Genomic DNA, 21144 nt, shown 5'->3' with positions numbered 1-21144 from the left:
CTAATTTGAATATCGATCGGGTCATATCAGGTCACGCCAGGCCTCTTGTTTATTGCACCTCGGCCTCAAGCACTAGTAACTGGCCTGAAATGCGTACGCGACGCATAATTCTTCCTCCATGTTTCGACCACAAGTTATACTACAAAAGGTCCCATAATACATTCCGATGTATGTCAGAAAAGGTAAGTGACAAGAAGTTCTTGATATTATTTTTAAAGTTGTTTCATGTCAAACTATTGACCAATCACCAGTGATCACTGAAAGAAAGTTATGCAACAACGTTGGCGGTGACGTTCAAAGTTAATGCCGGATGTCTTGACTGTAGCCAGGAAGTAGTACACAGTGTACTTTTAGCTCTGATGATTTATAGGCAGTTCGTTTAATGTTCGTTATCAAATTTCACATTTTGCGAACAACATTTTTGTGATGTCAGTCATGGCCATTATGTACACATAACGTCAAATGAAGCACTTTTCTTGGAATTCGGACAAAATTATGAACGTCCGTGATGTGATCGTGAAATATGTCGTTTAACGGCTTTGAACTTGATCCTAGTTACAGACACATAACAGTGTACTAAATACAACAACAGTGCACTGGACCTCTCGACAAGTAGTGACTGTCATTGTCATGACGTCACCAGCGCGTGATATCATTTGGTTTCAATCAAAACAAGTGGGTGCATTCTAGGAAATGTTCCAAATATAGAACCACACAATATATACTGTTTGTATTTGATAACAACAATACCACAATCACCTGAGAGCTTTGCCAAATGAATACAGTGCAGTAATGGAGGTCAATGCAGTGCATTGTTCACAAGAAAACTCACAAAAAGCAAGAAATGAACAAATATGACCCATAAAAGGGACACATTTTTTATGCGAAGGAAAGTATGGTATACTAGGCACCTCTCCTTTATTTTTGTTGTTGTTGTTGTTGTTGTTGTTGTTGTTGTTGTTGTTTGTTTGTTTTTTTGTTTTTTTGTTTTTTTTGTTTTTGTTTTTTTGTTTGTTTGGTTTCTTTGGAGGGAGGCGGGAGGAATTGAAATAGCTTGTCTGAAGCTGGAATACCTTGTCCTGGTTTCAGATCTGTGACTTTGTAAAATTTTCACTTCTTTCTATACCCTATTCTACTCAGTACTGCCAGAGTCAGAATACAAAAATATCAAAGGTTAGCTGATGATCATCCATGTCATACTTTTTTCCAGTAATCGTTCAAATTTAAAAATTTTGTTGATGTATTTAATCCCTTGCCAATGATTCTCAAAGAACAATTTAGTTCAAATAATACATATTTTTTATGATTTTAAGTTTATAAATTGATCAATAACTTAAACTACTTATAGAAACATGTGGAATACTGACTAAAGCCCTATGAAGAATTAAAATGTTTCTCAAAGTTATCGTAATCTGAACTGACAAATATTTTCCCTCTATTTCCTTCAAGCAGAGTGCAGTGGCTGCTAGGTGTTTACACTGTGACTGTTGCTATGACAATGCCCTTTTTGTCCCATCATTAATCTCTGACATGTGAGTACACAACAACATTGCTTACTAGTAGGTTCTATTATTGAGTACAAAGGTTGAATTGATTAATTTAAGTTGTTATGTTTGTACAACTTTTAATAATTGTTTTAGTATTTCTATTGTGAGATGATTTATACTGTCAACACTTGACATTTTCCCTAGAGAAAATTATGTAAATTTTCGGTCGTAGATTACAAAAAAGCCAGCATATAGGCCCATGAATGACATTGAAATATGAAATTGACATTAGTTTTGTAGTGGTTGATTCTTAAAATCAATTTAATATATAGAGAGAAAATGTTCTGTAAATTACTTGGCTAAAATACATTTAACTTGTAGCTTCAACGGTAATGAATGCCCCAGTAGATTATTAACTACAGTTTAGACACAGTGTATAGGTTATAGTTAGATAATCAAGATGTACATGGATAATTAGATTTAGGTAAAGTGTTGCCAAATTTATCCAGAAAGATTTCTCAACCATTGGTTGGTTTCTTAACAGTGCCAAAATTATCACATAGGCTCGTGCAGTAGTTTGTGCATACAACAATATATGTATTCTTAGTATGTTTCAGAGGGATGGAGCCTAAGTCATTGTTTAATTGCTCTCAGTTAGATGTTTTATTTAAAGAAATAGAACATTGTAGAAAACAAGCTTGAAAAAAAAGATGTCAAACATATCAAAGTCAAAAGAGGTTGTCGTCTAAAAAAGAAAAGGTTTTGAACCTGTTCTATTCATATGCAATATTATGAAACTGGTCTAATTTGACCTGGATACTGTCATGGTTATTAATAGAATAATATAACCTACATTGTACTTCTAAGAACAGTATAATGTGCTACACACTTAATGTTGGATTACTTCAAAAGCAAATATTTACACATTGTACTAATACAGTTTGCTATTGAAGGAATATAACATGATTTTTATGCCATTTCATGCATAAGACCAATACGTGTGTGTGTGTGTGTGTGTGTAAGCATGTATGTGTGCATGTATGGATGTGCATGTATGTATGTATGTATGTATGTATGTATACGTACATAATTTTTTATGCACACGCACGCATGCGTGCACACATGTACGTATGTACGCATGTCTGTCTGTCGGTCTGTCAGTCTGTCTATGTATGTGTGTGTATGTGCATGCCCATGTGCATGTATGTATGTATGTATGTATGTATGTGCGTATGTATGTATGTATGTATGTATGTATGTATGTATGTATTGAAATTTGGTTAGAAGTTTGAAAATGAAGTTCAGTAATTCCCTACCTCATAAGTGAACAAAGTTCATTTATTTATCTTATGTGTTGTGTTTATTGTCCCTAAAAGTAATAAATTTCTAAATTATGTCACATTTTAGATAAAAAGAAGTAGCATACCAGAATGACAAGCACTATGGCATCAAAGGATTTAGATCCATTTTGGGTATACTTAGTGGATTTGCAGGGTGACATTGTAGATGGTAAGTTTAATATGGTGCAGGAAGAGGCTCTTTCTGTCTGTAAAGGTTAACATACACATGTGCCAATCGGATTCATATACAATTATAGTAGTTGTGACATATTCTTATACCCACAAATTGTTGACATAAGTATTTGTGTAATTAAATCTGAATACAGCCTGAATGTATAAATGAGTCTTTTACAAGAGATGCAAGGAGCTAATGGGGAGAGCTAGGCTAGAAAATACTGTGACACGTCAAGCAATTTGACCATAAAATCAACAAAATACAGCTCCGGCACTAAGGCCTATATACAGAGATTGTCAAATTTTAGATTGACAAATGATGTTGGAAACCACCAAGGCTTAGGGTGCTGACTGTAGGTTTGGAGAGGGGGTGGGGGTGGGGTGTTACTTTGCTATGTAATATACCATGGTGGATTAAAATTACAATCACAATTGCTACAAAAATTCAAAAACTAAGGGTTAAAAGTCTATATTACAGTCAGAATTAGACTAAGGATTAAATGTGTAATTTTGCCTGAAAATAAATGTTAAAAGCCTCGGAAAAATTTGAAAATGACCTCATAATGTATACATATCTCTGCTGGTTTCCATGAGGCAATGTGGCCTACAGTAAAAACCCTTAATGCCTGTATTTCCTGGAGTGGCATTCCCCTTAAATAGCAAAATTGCTAGTGAATCTAACCAACCTACATAGCAGTAAGTTGTGAAATACAATCTAAATATACAAACAGAAAAATCAAATTACCACACCTCCCGTGAAATCTGCTGACCAAGTACCATTGATATACATGTATGATGGACATGCAAGCTAACAATTTTTTTTTCTTCAGGAAAACTTGAATCAATGCTTAACTTATCTGAAGGATATATAAGTAGGCGAGAAAGAGATGAAATCAAAACACCATATGATATGTTTCGGAAATTATATGATAAAGGTCATCTTACCAAGAACAATCCCGATATCCTCCTTAAACTCCTAAGAGGTGCAGATTTGATAGCCTTAGCTAACACCGTGGAAGCTAGATTTCAGGAAGGTTTTGAAGGTCAGGGAGACAGACAGGTATCTGATAGAACTGATAGTTGTCATGATACTGCCTCATTACATAAAACTACAGAAGAAACCAAACGAGATAACAATCAGAATGTGATTACCAAGTCAGCAGATGTTGGCAGCAGCTCAAACACAACACCAGGACAGAAACAAGGTGATTCTTTATGCCAGCTGGTACCAATTGCATCTTAAAACAAGTGAATTGGTTATTGAAACAATTTTATAAATCATAAATTTCAGTATGAATTTAGTACCATGTAGAAGAATTACCAGTAAATCTTATTTTAGGAATGAATTTCAGATGTGATATTGAATAATAAAATGTTCTGTCTACACATGTTAAAATGAGATGCAAGTGAGCTTACCATTTTAGAATGTTCAGGGTAAATGCTTAATCTTGTATCAATGTCATATATATCTCCTGACAAATGTATGCATGGTTACATTAGAGGCATTTATGTTTCTGTGGCTTTTAATCTGTTCAATACTTTATGTTTTCTTACTAATTTAACCCGCTTTTATTTTGGAATATTAATTTTTAGGTAAAGCAGCCTTATTTGTGTGCTCCAGGTGGACTGTAAATGTGGACAGACTTTCTCTCATTAATGCTTCACTTGCTGCATCCCTTGCCACAAAGGGAATTCAAACATACTCCACAACACTAGAAGTCAAAGCTGAACAATTCAATAAAGATAAAGACACAGGTGTCATACTTATCAGTGCCCTTGAAAAGAAAGTGAGACTGTTGTCAAATAAGGATCCATCCTCTGATTGGTTGATTGGCAGCCACAGAAGTCTCTATCCTGATATGTACACAATTCCTGGAGTTGATGTTGTGGTTGGACACATGGCATTGGGAAGAGATAACTCATTGGTAGGAGCTGCCTTGATACAAAGGGATGAAGTCACAGGTTCTGCTAGCTTGTTCCTATTCAACCATGGAATACCAGAAGATGCTGGTGACAATGATTTAGAGAAAACAGCTCTTGAGGCAGCAAAGGAAGCAACTGCTATTTGGTCCATTGGTCCATATGTGTATGATCACTTCAAAACTAAGTACAAAGCTCTGAATCCTCATCCTACACACCACTGTTACTACCCAGCATTGAATGAACAGTTCACCAAGATGATGGTACAGCCTAACCATGAAGGTAGACAACAGATACTTACAATATGCAGTGTCATGTCAAGGGAAGACTTCCAACAATACAAAGAGATTGCAATTGCCATGGGTAAAGTGGCAGGTACCTATAAGGATGTCCAGAGGAGCATACCAAAGTGGATCTTGCATGGTGTTTGTAAAGATGTCAGTGATGAGTTTAAGCAATATCTGCAGAAAGAGGCAAAGTATGGTCCCCTTGAAATCAGCGTTTATACCTCTGTGGAACTGGAAGAGCTACGCACTGCAATCCAGCAGAGTGTGTTGTTAGTTGCTCCAGAGAAGAAAGATCCATTCAACTTTCCTGCTTTCCTTGCCATGCAGGCTGGCCTACCTGTTCTCATTTCAAGTTGTTCCGGACTTTCCAGAACCTTGAAAAGACTCTTTCCCAGTGATGACTTTGAGAGCTTTTGTAGTGTACCCACAAATCTGACAGATTATTCAGGAACCAGTATTGATGCATGGAAAGAGAGAATCACTGACAGGCTTGTAAATAAGCAAATCGGATTTAAGAAATCTACTCTCCTACAAGATGAACTGAAGAAACACCCAAAATTCAAGGAATGCCAGGATGAATTCGTTCAAAACTGTCAACATGTTCTTGGTTATGAAGTGATGGGTGAGTAGTACATGACAAAACTGTATGAAAATATTATGAAGGAAAGAAAAACATTATTGCTTGGCAAGTTATAAGTCTTAGGTAGAAAGGTTACTCTGTCAAAATTGATAAAATTGACTTTTTTTTTAATTTTATGCTATGTAAATGGAACTAAATACATTATTCACATTTGTGCATAAAAGTAGAAATGAAATTGTCATATATTGTGATCATTAATTTTGGGAACTAGCTTACAGTGTAAATGTTTGGAAAGTTGGATTTTATCTATTCCATTTTTTTACTATTCTTCTCTTACAGCAAAACAAACAACTCAGCCGAAAGATGTCAGCCGTCATCATGAATCAAAAAGAACTCGGTATATGACAGAACCTGGATCTGGTCATACAGCTGAGAGGGAGGCGATGCCAAGTATGGAAAGACACACATCAGATGACCCAAATAGATATGGTCGAACAAGAAATGTCAGTGAAAGTAGTGATGCAAGAAAATCGACATCAGAGGGAAGTGCTCATAACAGAATACCATCCTCACTTAGCAGCATGTCATTAAAATCTGCCAGTAAATTGGACGATGATGTATTTGTATTTGATGGTTTGTCATCACCAATGGAGACAGACAAGGTATTATAAAACAATATTATCATCCAATCACACCTAGAAAACTGACTCTAGTTTGTATGTGATGATTTGTTTTTGATATTTGTCAACTGGTTATTATCTATTTTATGTTCTTTACCAGACACAGACAAGTACGGACACTGTTGATGAACAGTTTGAAAGAGATACTAGAACTGCCATAGAACTGAGTCTGCAGGTAAACTACATCATTTTATTTGCTGTGTACATACTACAACAAATACATGTACAAGGTATTTTAGAACCACCACAAATTAATCCCTTCTCATAAAATTCTAATGAAACATTTAACAGTGATTCTTGTTTATAGATATTATTTAACAACAACAACAACAACAACAACAACAACATCATCATCATCATCATTAACAACAAAAACAACAACAACAACAACAACAACAACAACAACAACAACAACAACAATGGCTCAGAACTTGAACCATGATACATTCCCCAAGTATACATGTTATCAATGCTACTTGCTTGGATCATGAATTAATGGGAAGTGAATTCTGAGTCAATAAAGCCAGTAGTAATATGACTTATTATATCTTTTATTGGGTGCAGGAATTTCAGTCAGCTCCTGAATGGCATAGTCTTGCATGGTGTGGAAAGCTGAAAGAATTGAATGCCTTAGAAGGAGAACAGTGTTTGAATCTGGAGAATATCAAATGTTGTGAAAGGGATGAATTCAAGATTGCTACAGGGTAAGAATCGTATTGTAACTTGTTGGCAATTTACACTAATACAATATTGCCCTCATCCATTTGCAGAATGGACTTTGATGAGATTTAGGAAGTCTATGCTGTCATTTACAAATTACATTCACATAAAATCAGTCAGCACCCTTAATATCCCCTATAAATTGTATAAGCATGTCAACTTCATCATTTTAGTAAGAGCTTTCACTATTAATTTATCTCTGCCCATCCATATATTGTCCATTCATCCATCAACAACCATTTTTGTATAATTTCTTTTGCCAATGTTTTCTAGAAAGACTTGATTATTTAAAATCTTACACAAATTACTTTTTGGTAAGATAACTGCAAGACATCTTCTTTGTTAGTCAGATTCTGACTCACAAACTATCTGTAGATCATGCACAATTTGTTAAAGTCTTTTACAAAAGAAATAATTTGGATATTTATGAACATTACTTGAAACTGTGGTAGCCTGATTCTGATATTTTTCAAAATAGCTTTATATTGTTGAGATTGCATATGTACAAAAATAAACAATATATAACAACATTTGAATGATCTTTCATATAAACACACACTGACACAATTGTTCTTTACAATCTACTTACTATTAGAAGTAAATTCGATTCCATTCTTGATATAAAAATACAGAATTATCCACCGCATATATCGATCAGATCTTCACAACTCTTTTTTTGTTTTATTTAGTTGTGAAGGTACTAAAGTATATCTTGGTATAAACACAACAACTGGGGAAGAAGTGGCTGTGAAGCGGGTTGATAAGAATGAGAAGACATTGGAATTTATTAAGAAAGAAGAAGAAATAGTCACTTCACTCGAGGGTGATAACATCGTCAAGTATCATGTAAGTTAGTTGGTATTCAGTTTGAGCATGAATCAATCCTACCTGTGTTAGTTTGTTAACTTGTCACAATAATACTAACCAATACTAGAAAACAGATAAATCCTAATCACTGTTTTTAGCAAAGGTAACAGAGGGGAAAAATTTGGTAAATTTCAGTTTGGCATTAAGTTTCTTTATACAATCTGCTATAATGTGTTTGTGAACTTCAGATAAGTGAGTTGGGTATTCAATGACTGTTGAATTTGAAGTTGTTCAGAAATTCTTACCAAACTTAATTAATTTAAATTACTTCAGCGTGTGATTCATGGTGTACAGTATGTTTACATTATTATGGAGCTATGTGAGAAGACATTGGATAAATATGTCAAGGAACTGAAATCTGACAAAAGCAAACAGGAAAAATTCAAGCAATTGGTGATAGATGTCTTGAAAGGACTGAGAACTCTACATAACCATGATCCCAAGATTCTGCATAGGGATCTTAAGGTAAGTCAATCACATATACATGTATGTATTGGTACCTGCTCTTGAGGAAGAATTTCACAAATAATAGTGGTCAAAGAATGTCCAGAAATAATAGCAATCCAAGGATATGGATTCAGCAAAAGAAATATGGTATATTATGTAAGTCTCTTGACCAATCAGAGTGCACGATTGTTGACAGTGACATTTAAGTACCATTAATGGCATTGACATAAGGTTCCCCTGTCATTTGGTGCAGTCAAAATATTTTATGAAATGTAGTTGATAAAGTATATGCTGTTTACAAGTAATTAGTCTCCCAAGGGGGTGGGGGACTATTATAATGGGCACTATTTGTGTGTGCATTCATGTATGCATGTGTCTGTTCATAATATGTCAATTGTCAGACATGCAATATCCGATATATGCAAATTTTGAGCCATTGGCCTTTGGCCTTGATCATCAAGGTCAGTTCCCAAAGTGAAGTTATTTGGTGCCTATCACAGACACACTGTAATATTTATATATTGGCAATTCCTTTTTAATCTGTGTAAGACCTGAACAACTAATTTACAAGAAGTAAACTAATAGGTGTTTTTTGTGTAATATTATCACATCTGTGTGCACATTTGTATGTACATACATACATACATACATACATACATACATACACACACATACACACACACACATACATACATACATACATACATACATATCAATTGATAATCCTCAATATTTGCCTTTCAGCCAGCTAACGTGTTAATAAATACTAATGGAACTGCAAAGTTGTGTGATTTTGGGATAAGTCGAAGTATTGACACATCACAGAGTACCTACATTACAGGTGCTTCAGGTACATTGCAAAACTTATAGTTTTTCATTTTTACTTCCAAAAATATCATCACCACAATTTTTCCCCACATACATGTAATCCTGATATATCCCCTAGTAAACAAACCTAGCAGACAACTAGAAATCCAGCTATAACTGAGTATTAACAGCATTTCCAATGCCAAATTTATTGTCAACTGTACGAAACATCATAGCTGTAAACATTGTAACAAGCTTTTGAACTGTACATTTTTTTGTGTCACATGGGAAATAAATTGTCAAAACATCAACTACAGAACGGCAAAAGTCCAGTGATGATGGACACATGGTTGTTAGGTGATTTGTGAAAATTTGTGAACGATATCAAAATTACCATCCCAGATGTGCAATTTTTGCTTTTCTGGAAGAACAAAGCATGTTATGAACATTTCTGTACAATATGCAAAACAATGATACACTCATCTTTTAGCTGAAGCTTATTAATTATGTCATGCTATAGAGGAAACGTTCACTCTGATTGGGTGATAAAGTTAAGGCTGAGATGTAAACAACCACATTGCAATTATCAGAGAGGTGCGTAATACTGCGGCACAACAGTATAATGCAGAAGTGATTTATTTTGAGATGAAACAGCAATTGTAGACATTGAAAATTGAAGTTGCAGGTGATGTATGTCATTTGCCAAATACTGTCACACATCGTTACTCTTGTCATTTTTTCGGTATAACGGCTTACCTGCGGCTCGCTGTTATTACAGGAGAAATGACACCTCACAGCAAGATATGGAATGGTGTTCAGAAAATAACCATTACTGGGACAAGCCATTAGCCAAGCAGGTTGACTTGTTATCAAAGAGTACCAATATTTACACATGTGATGATGGGCTCTTACATAACACAAGTAAACAGCTGTAAAACCTCTATTCGGCCGTCTGCATGGACTGCAATTGAGGCAAACCTTATCTCCGTCTTATATCAGTTGTTATCAATTTATTAGGCTATTATAAGTAACGCTACAAACAGCTTTAGAGATGCAAACAACTTCTATGACAACCGTTTTCGCCAGGCAAGCCCGCGGGTTTGTTGCACTTGGACCGCTAATGGCTTGTGAATGTCATGATTATATTTATACACATTAACCCATAGGGCAAGGGTTTTATCCAGCTGAATAAGAAAATTATTTGACATAATTAGTATACCCTCACAAGCACTATCATAATGTTTGTAAAAGCAGAGAAAGTAATGGTGATTTTGAATGTTTTTCAAGCATGGTTTGAGCACAAACAGACCCGAAGACATAGACGTACCCGATCTTAACACAGTACGGCCAAAAGAACCCATATTTTTTGTTTTGGTTTATTCACTTTGACTTGTGCAAGGTATGATCTGCTCAGTCTATAGTTGTTTTTGTGTCTGTACTAATTTAAATCTAAAGGGACAGCACCTTGGCAAGCAACAGAAGTAGCTCAAGAAATGTTTGATAACAGTGACTCTGAAGAGGAAGGGGTAGCAAAGGCATCTGTTGAAGACTCTGGAATTGATGAAATGGCGGCCATTGTTAAATACAGTCAGCGTAGCGATATTCAGGTAAAAAAATCTCAAAAACCCATCACCATTTAATTATTCTCTGGAATTTACATTTTAACTGACTCATACAAGGATTTCTACGCCAGTAACATTCATGATATATTATATTATGTTGTACTAAGTGATAGAAACTACATCATAAAAAAATTTGGAATTGAATTGTCAAAACTAAATTTTTTTTTTTTAAAAACTACCCATATTTTTGACATTTCAATTTTAAAAAAATAATTTTTGGTCATGGGCAATATATCCTAATGCTGGCTTCACAAGGCAGTAAAATGGCTGCTGGACTACTATGCACACTTTGTTTTGATATTATTTAAAGGGATTTCTTTATATTTTCTGAATAATTAATGTGACCATATACATTTGGGTCAATTTCAAAGTATATTAAATATCTGATAGTGGTTTACTTGGAATGAGCAAAATTTATGACAATGGGAAGGGGCTGAGAAGTCATTGGGCCATCAAAACTCTGATAGTCTGAAAGGGGAACTTGAAATGTTTTGCTCTTTATTTGTGATTTTTGGAATCAAATTAAACTCAGGAGACTCATTTACCAAGTGCACATATGCAAAAAAAATTCAGCTTTGCCACAACAAAATACACTTCATAGCCAGATAATATGTACTGAATTGTATAATTGTCTCAATTCTGGTATTTTATTACCATATTCAAGCATTGTAAGACTTTAAATTATGTCTATGGTTTTGATATGTTATGCCTCTAAATAGCCTACTGCATGGTCTTATTTTCAAAAAAGTTTTCACCTTTGGAGGTGTCTCCTCCCAATCAGTAACAATTGGTCCTTATGCATTTGAAATCCACATCCTGTGTAAAGTAATCTCGTTTGGACTATTATTGTAGATATAATATAATTTTATATCTCCACTGTAGTGTAGGTGACAGAAGGGGTGGCTAAAATAATTCTGGAGTTACATTTGGCGGGTCTTAACATTTTTTGAGGGGAGAGGGTGAGAGGGTGAGAGGGGCTACAACATGTGTTTAACTGTAAATTGTGCACATTTCCTAACTGTGGAACTGATGGAAATCGATTGCTATACAGACAAATTGTAAGAGATAAAACCAAAATTATTGAATAGGTACTATATAAACTCAATTTGAAATGTTTTGCCATCATTGCTTGTTTTTACATCCTTGTCCAAACTTTAAAAAAAAGAAAAAAAAGAAGAAAATTAACCTACCTACCCAATGTGACAGGCTAGGTTGCCCGTTGAACAGCTTTTTAGCTTTTTTATTTTTTCTGGCCTTGTGAAAAAACACCAATACTAATTTATAATCATTGCTTCAATAATACTTAATATCGCTACTGCTTGTTTAGCTGATTAAGTACCATGGTTCAGTGATTCTAGGTACTTTTAATATATTGCTTTCTTACCAAAATGGTGACAGAATATAAAAAATTTACTATTTATTAAGAACAAAGAATTACTTTTTGTTTACACCTATTCAGGTTGCAGGAATGATCATTGCATACATATTATCTGGTGGTTGTCATCCCTTTGGAGACATATTGAAACCTCAATCCATTCTTCAAAGGATATGTAAAGGAAAGGTGAAGACAGAAAACATGAAACAAATTGCTGATGGTCGTGCAAAACATTTGATAAGTCTTATGCTTCAAAAGGACCGTAAAGATCGACCATCTATAAATGAAGTATTGAGGTAAATTCATACAAGAAGTTGTTGACATCTGCATAAAATTAGATTAAATAAATTGTACTGTCTGCAGTTTAAAATGCAGGTGCACTCTAGTCTGACATTTCATATGGCTACTCTAGAGTAGAAGTATAAAAATTAAAGAAAATAGACCACCTTTATGTCTTTATCAAATTTTGTATGTAGATCAACAAAATAACCCCATGGTTGATTAACACACACACAGACAGACTAATACTGCAGCAGGAGACTTTCTTTTACTACACAATGTTAATGGGCATCATCACAATTCTGAAAACAGGAATACACATATCTACGTGTGTAGAGTGTATTTTCAATTAGAAGAATGAAATTTCAATTTGATGCTCATAACTTTACTAAAATCATATTTTTTTTATAAAATCGTATATTTTTTTCTATCCTAAACAGGCATCCCTACTTCTGGAAAGATGAAAGATGTTGTAGCTTTCTTCAAGCAGTGTTAGAAGAAACAAAATTGTGAGTAAATATAAACAGAAAATCAAAATAATTATCAGTGTGGAAGTTTCACTGTTTAATATTTTTAAAAATTGTAAGTGTGCAAGATTCCCTGTATAAATTATAGCACATTGTTCATGCATATTTCAGACAAGTCAGTGTATTTTATCCAAGAAGATATGTGCATGCATATGATGATGATGTTATTTTATATCACTTTTTCATTTGATGACAAGCATTAACTTGTAGTATTGTACCCTGGATTACTGTAATGACACAAATGGTACTTGTGTGATATAACCTTTGTAAAATCTGTTCAACGTCCATATTGGAACCAACTATCGAACATTGTCCGCTCTGCACCGAGTATTGTGACTTTCAAATTAAGACTAAAGACATACCTTTTTGAGAGAGCTTATCTGTAACAGTTTCTATTGTAAAGTGCCAGTGAGCATAAGCAAATGGAGACTAGGTGCTATATAGATATATTTATTATTGTTATTATTATTATTATTAGCTACCAAACTGATGAATATTTTTGGTCAAACAATACATTGTACTATCATGTTCCTTTTGTGAAAGCTTGTCATGTCATTTTGTCATTTCCAGAGATGCCTCAAATGTGATTGTTAGGCAGTTACAGAGTGCAGTAGAGAAAATAGACGGTGCTGATTGGGTATGTTAAACACAATATTTAAATAATGATAGTCACAGTTATATAACCTATCTCTTGACAGTTCCAGTTAAATATAAAATAATAACTTTTAAAACAACCCAGGACTCATTGTCATGATTGTACACTTATTAGACCTAAACAATAATTGTTTGGTTCTGGTTACCTGACCCCACCTAGCTTTTCACTGCTGACCCTAAACTATTTTTTTTTTTTACATATTTGAGAAAAAAATAATAAAATAGCAAAAAAAGAGTAAAGTCTCATGAGAAATACCGTATGAGGAAACTGACATCACCTTAAAAAGACAATATAAAACTGTTCATCCAATCTGTAATGGCTGTACATCTGATAGGAAGAAATAAATAACACAGAGACCATTTGGAAAATAATGGAAAACCTGAACTAGCCACTCACACTTGAAAGAAATATATAATAAAATAAAATAAAAAATCTGCTAACCCCGCCATTTCTAAAATAGTGGAAGTGGAATCCTCTATCGAATCTCAAGATCTCTCTTTATGTTAGAGATGATTTGACACTGTTGTCATCTAGACTAAGACTCTGATGACTACATACTACATGCTGTCTTTGTTGGAAGGGAAATCTCAATTAAACCACTCATAAAAACCGTGTATTATTGAAAACATCTAATAGCACTTTAAAAAAATGAAATTTTCCTTTTTTTTAACCAGGCAATGACCATGAGTAACCCAGACACAGATGTGATAACTAAGTATCCTAAGTTACTACCCAGTATCTATGATGTCATACTACAAAGTAACAAGAGAGGAGATGATAACTGGACACTCAGAGAGAATATTAAACCATTCTTTACTGATGATGTTATTTAGTGTCATGAGTAACCCCTGGCAGACACAGCTGTGTTAACCAAGTATCCTAAGTTACTACCCAGTATCTATGATGTCATACTACAGAGTAACAAGAGAGGAGATGATAACTGGACACTCAGAGAGAATATTAAACCATTCTTTACTGATGATGTCATTTAGTGTCATGAGTGACCCCTGGCAGACACAGCTATGTTAACCAAGTATCCTAAGTTACTACCCAGTATCTATGATGTCATACTACAGAGTAACAAGAGAGGAGATGATAACTGGACACTCAGAGAGAATATTAAACCATTCTTTACTGATGATGTCATTTAGTGTCATGAGTAACCCCTGGCAGACACAGCTATGTTAACCAAATATCCTAAGTTACTACCCAGTGTCTATGATGTCATACTACAGAGTAACAAGAGAGGAGATGATAACTGGACACTCAGAGAGAATATTAAACCATTCTTTACTGATGAGGTCATGTTTACATGGCTTTGAATGCAGACTTGACTTGAACTTGACACTAAAATCTGAAGCTTAGTCTTTGGAGTGTGTAAGAATACTAAGTACTGATATTGATAGTAGATAAACTTGACAGTGTGTCTCACCAACACAGGCAGCATTCAAAGAATTTATCCAAGTGCAATAATGTGCAATGTACTAGCCTTGACAGTGGGGCTATGTATTGCATCTACAATGTATGCCAACACCGAATAAGTCTTGATTCTGTTCAATAGCTAAGTACTTTATATTGTCCAGATGTACAGATAAGTATTAAGTCCTTATCATTAGGGTACTTTAAAAAATTACTTTCTTGGAATCACTGTAAGAATCTGTGAACTTTTTACAATAATAATGTTTCATTAATGGATGAGCATAATCCGGGTAAAAAAAAGTCATTACGGTTAAATTAAGGTTTTCAGAAAATTAAAAGAGTTCTATCCTTGCTGAATACTGAAATGAAATTTTATGTGGCTTTGACAGTCATAGAAATTATTCAATACTGCTTTCATATAGATGAATTTAATATATATGACTTTGCTGCTGGTATTGCTTTGTCTGGTTTAACTATATATTCTACCACCAAGTGGTAATTCATTGTGTCAGTGGAATAAGGTCATGACTAACATATAAGTTATGAGGTAGTTACAACCTTAGGGCATTGACATGATGAATTGATAAAGTTTTATATTGAAACAATTGAAAATATAAATATATGTATATTTGTTAGATAAAGTGTCATTACTATTGAAATCAGTCAATATCGTCACTGCAGAGCAGTGTAATAACTTTGTGTATTGTTTTGTATATAGTGAAAATGGACATTTTTGTATCAATTTCAATATGAAGTCTGTCTCCTTTCTGATTTGATAACATTGCTACAACTCTCAAAAGTGGTGATAACAATTTTGAATATGGTTATTCTAGCCAGGTGTCCAAAGGTTTTGATTAGAATACCTCTATGCAAAATGTAAATAACTGAAAATTAAATCTAGGATTATAGTTTGTTGGCTGAGATAAAAATGCAAATGTTACTCTGCTTCAACATACCGGTAGTATTGTTGGGACCTGATTTATTTAATTGCTAATATGTAAACTGCTGTATAAAATTGGTAGTCAGTATATTTACTCAATGAATATTCAAATAATATGATGCAATTTAACCACTCAAAGTAATAACCAATCAAATCATCTAATGCAATTTAACCACTCAAAGTAGTAACCAATCAAATCATCTGATGCAATTTAACTACTCAAAGTAGTAACAAATCAAATTCTCTGGACAGCTTCTCTACTGAAAGTAACTTCAAATTGTTATCACAGATGAAACAATCGTAGTGGAGTCATAGATTCAACCCATAGAGAAATGACAGTCTATTATAAGTTGAGACACAAAGGAAATATACAGCATTTCAAGAATACAGCAGTATAGTAGCTGAAAAGTTTGTCTTTGATATTATATCTTACTCCTGTGAAACCATGACATCAATTTAAACTAAACAACCCAAACTTTTGCAATAGCTTTAAACTCCATTATACCATAATGATACACTGGCCAAGTTGAAAAAAAATATATATATACTCATTCTACGTCACGACAATGCATGTCTTGTGTCATGACAATGTGTGTCTACATCACTGCTTCTGTTGTGTTTGAAATATGAGTCAAAACATTCAAAATTGCCATTACTTTCCTCAATTATTCTTTGATATTACTGGCAATGGTATAATTATGTTATTCTCCAATATTTGTCTTCATTCAGCCGGAAAATACTTGTGACCTAAGGGTTGTCAATACTCGCCTAGTGACTTGTGGTGACAAAGACCCCTTAGGTCACTCGTATTTTCCTTGGCTGAATGAAGAAATATATTGGGGAATAACATTTGAATGTTTGAATTCCACAGTCTTGATAATTAGTACTATCTTTTATCCCTAATGATTATATAAAATCATTCTTTTGTTCAGGACCAACTTTTCTGTATCTCTGCTAAACATTCAATTGTTGTTCACACCCAGATTTTCATTGTACAATGCAGACATTGGGCTTTGCACAGATATCATCTATTACCACAGGGAAAAGGATGAATAATTAAGTTTGTTCTTGCAATTTTCCGGATTTCTAATGCTATTTTCTCTATATTTCAAATAAAGTTTTAAATATTGTCATCATAACTAGTCTATTGTTTCCTCTCACTGTTTTTCCTATTTCCTACTTTTATCACTGTCTTATCAGAGTTTACCAATTTTGCATAAGAGTGGTAATCTTAGAACAAACACAGGCTATTTGCGCAATTAACACATTGCTCAGTGAGTGTAAACATCCACTGATCCAGCAAATAGCAGTGTCCGGTCCAAGCAGTGTGTATTATATTTTTAATTATAAACTGTCATTAGAAATATGACAAAAAATCAACAACTCACACCTTCAAAAAAGAAATGAACATATATATTCTCTAGAGCATTCTAATTGCACAGGCCTGAGATCTGAACTCTACATTGTAGCGGAAACTGGTGCTCTATAAATTTAGCTATTGATAGATTGGTTGGTTGATTGATCAATTGATTGATTGATTGACTGATTGGTATTAAGTATATATACTATTTAGTATCTTGGATATCATTGCAATGAATGTTAACACTTTATAATCCAAAATAATAAATGCTGGATGAACTAACATGATCAAAACTATCTGAGGGAGTAAAAATATAATAAACACTGCTTGGACCAGAATAAGATAAACAGTTGTTGAGATAAAATGTACACAGTCCAGTAAAATGATAGATAATGTCGTTTTGGAAATACCCCTTCCATGATCGCTAAAGGCTCACATTACTGAAGAAGGGTTTTTCCCAGAGCGTCAGCTAGCTAGCAATCACTTTGATTGGACAGCTCAACAAGTTTTTTTTTTTATTAAGGGGTTAGGTGGGCTCTTTGCTTGACCAAAGATTTAATTTGGACGTACCACGCGTACGTACAACCACACGTCGCGTCGTGTCATGTACCCCTGAGAGAGATAGCTGTTTGCTGCAGTTAGACTTCGTGGACCGTTTAATTTATTCCGGAGTTTCGGTTTTATCCCGGTCCTAGTTTACCACGATATATATCTACAACAGGCACGGTAAGTAAACACTGTTCCTATGATAATTGCGTCAAACTATTGACCAATCACCGACTGTTGTTCAGAACAGCTGTACCGTTGGCGGCAGTGTACTTGATCAATGTCAACGACAACGTATTACCTTGGCCACATTTTGATGAAAACTGTCGCATGAAATACCAAGACGTCTGTTGATATGTCTGTCATAACCGATACAAAACAGTGATTTAAGACTTTTGGGCACTTGAAATTGAATGTAATGACAGTGGTGACATTTGATAAGTACTATTACGGATCAATTATGATGCGGCGCACTTAGTCCTGCTTACAGACGGTGCACGAGTCTATATTACTGACTTGACTCTAGGAGGGACAATTGTCAGAATCGAGTCCCGGATTACTCCGTAGGCAAGCAGGACTGCGGCGCACTATAGACGTAGTACGTGACGGCCTACCCCTGGTACGAATTTTAGTAGATATATGGGGCAATAGAGGTATAGGGGAACCCCATAACTACACAGAACTGAGCCGTCACACAGAGTCACCAATGTTCATGTTCTAGTTCTGTATCAAGGTAGGTAAATATATGTGTTTCACTTTCAGAATACTTTGCTGAACTATATATGCAATATAGAAGCCCTGGTTTGTTTTATTTCGAGGTGGTTGTTTGGAGTGTTTTGGGGTTGTTGTTTTTTTGAGCTTTTATCGTTCCGGGGTTTGTTTGAGACTCCAAATTTAAAGTACAACTCCAAACACCAAATCAATAAAAAGCTTTTAAAAAAAATGAAAATTAACGCTGCAATTATTGTAGCTAAAACTTAGGGAGGCTGGCCGTGATATTTGAATACAGGATGACAGTGATATTTTGTTGTTATAACTTATGTAGAAGATATGTTCAGTAAAAATTTGAAAGTTGAACGATGAACAGTGCCCCAAGATGGCGGCTGGAATTCTTAGAAATTCAACAATAACCATTCTTTATAAATATAGGTCTAAGGCCTGTAGAACAACAACAACAACAACAACAACAACAACGATGTCTGGTTAGTTTATCACTACCGACCTTTTAGTAATGTGTAACAGGTTCACCTTTAAAAGGGGCATAATATCTGCCAACCTTTGATTGTTTTAAAATAACACTGGCATTTATAGCAGTGTCTTCTTTTTTTCACTTCAAAAACAATGTAGAAGGCTTATCATTAATTAACAATGCCCAGATAATTTGTGTGTGTGTGTGTGTGTGTGTGTGTGTGTGTGTGTGTGTGTGTGTGTGTGTGTGTGTGTGTGTGTGTGTGTGTGTGTGTGTGTGTAGGGGGGTGGAGCAATGGTTGTGGCAATAACGAGGCAAGAATTGTAAATTGGAGTAGGGGAAACTTTTATGAGTATACTTTTGTCTGATTCTTATCTTCATATGTAAATTTCATCCAATGTGATACTGGTAAAACTAACTGAGCTAATATTACAAACAGCTATTCATATGATACTCTGGTGCAAATGTAGTCATGATCATTATTCTTATTTTGAGTTATCTAATTTAAATTTCTCATATGTAAATTTTGATAATAAGGCCTGACAAACAAATTGTGTGGTTCAGATTACACGCAATTTTAGAAAAGGTGGGGTAGGTAGATATTTTGTTGTATTTTTTTATATATTTTTTCATATGCAAGTGTCTAGTTCAGGTAGTTATGTTTTCCGTTGTTTTACATATTGTCTCCGTGTTATTGGTTTCTTCTCATCAGATGTACAGCCATTACAAACTGGAAGAACAGTTTCATATTATTTTATTAATTTGATGTCAGTTTCCGCATCTACTATTTCTTGCGAGATTTCACAATTTTATTATTGTTTCTTGAGTACATAACAAAAAGTTTAGGATCGGCGTGAAAAAGTAGGTGGGGATGAGTAATCTGAACCAAACAATTTTTATTTTAGGCCCAAAGACAGTGACTCATCGTCATAGGACCTGGCATGAAACTAATAGGTAACTATAGATTAACCATAAAACATAAACTGGTCTGATATGGCAGGTTCTTCTTAAATAGGTCAGTGTGTATTTGATAACAATACTTTTGTACTTTGTCTTAAAATGCTGTCTCATCAACTATGAAACTAATTGGTTGCTAGGGTAACCAAGCCATATGAAGCCTACTGTTAAAATGGACTATAGTTCTAGACAAAATATACAGTTTTACAAGGAGGGAGTGTACATTGGACTAATCAGTAGCTAGGGTAATAAATCAATATGAATGTGAGAAAGAATCAGTTCTAAGCTATGATGTATTACTAAATACAAGCAGGCATACAATCATGTACATAGGACTTTGCTATAATCATGTATTACTTTACAAGAGGGCATACACTCGTGTACATAGGACTTTGCTTGGTAATAACACGCAAACACCTTAAACAAATATGAAACCAAAAGATAACATCTGAACTGAATATAGTGAATGTCTGCAGTAGTTGAAAAAAGTTCATAACAAATCACATGGTATGTTTTTCAGAGAAACTGAAAGTAAATGTTGAATTCATTGAATTTGTGGAAATAGATATAAAGTTGACACATTGAGAGTATGGAGTCTCTGTGTATGTTAATGTTTATTCATGCATTTTTAAATTTTTTGTGTATCATATATTTAAACATTTTGGTGTACATTTGTATTATGTATATATTTTGTTTTGATGACAACATTTTTAAATCACTAAGTCACAAAATTTACAAGTAAGAAGTATATTACACAAATATAACTTTATATCTATGTAGATTATGTATCTCAAAGAAATAATAAGCAAGTGTAGGTGTGTTTGTCTGTAAAATAGTATAAATTTATATAGATTATTTATGTTAAAGGAATAATGAGGAAGTGTAGGTGTGTTTGTCTGTAAAATAGTATAAATTTATATAGATTATTTATCTCAAAGAAATAATGAACAAGTGTTTGTGTGTTTG

The 21144-nt window shown here is 34.2% G+C and overlaps 1 protein-coding gene across 1 annotated transcript; it reads left to right on the top strand.

Annotated features, from left to right (window-relative positions):
• Window positions 1-79: 79 nt before the first annotated feature.
• Window positions 80-17215, top strand: LOC144448192 (uncharacterized). Its single transcript, XM_078138345.1, has 16 exons — window positions 80-182; window positions 1453-1532; window positions 2895-2996; window positions 3832-4206; window positions 4595-5830; window positions 6128-6450; window positions 6569-6643; window positions 7033-7172; window positions 7878-8034; window positions 8329-8520; window positions 9247-9352; window positions 10765-10916; window positions 12391-12602; window positions 13026-13094; window positions 13683-13749; window positions 14442-17215. The coding sequence occupies exons 3-16, from the start codon at window positions 2918-2920 to the stop codon at window positions 14598-14600; spliced, it is 3342 nt and encodes a 1113-aa protein (XP_077994471.1). The 5' UTR covers window positions 80-182; window positions 1453-1532; window positions 2895-2917; the 3' UTR covers window positions 14601-17215.
• The last annotated feature ends 3929 nt before the right edge of the window (window positions 17216-21144 follow it).

Source organism: Glandiceps talaboti, chromosome 17 (genome assembly GCF_964340395.1).
Source record: "Glandiceps talaboti chromosome 17, keGlaTala1.1, whole genome shotgun sequence".
In the NCBI taxonomy this organism is placed as follows: Eukaryota; Metazoa; Hemichordata; class Enteropneusta; family Spengelidae; genus Glandiceps; species Glandiceps talaboti.
Note: the sequence above shows the minus strand (reverse complement) of the source record. Positions and strands in the feature narration are given on the sequence as shown.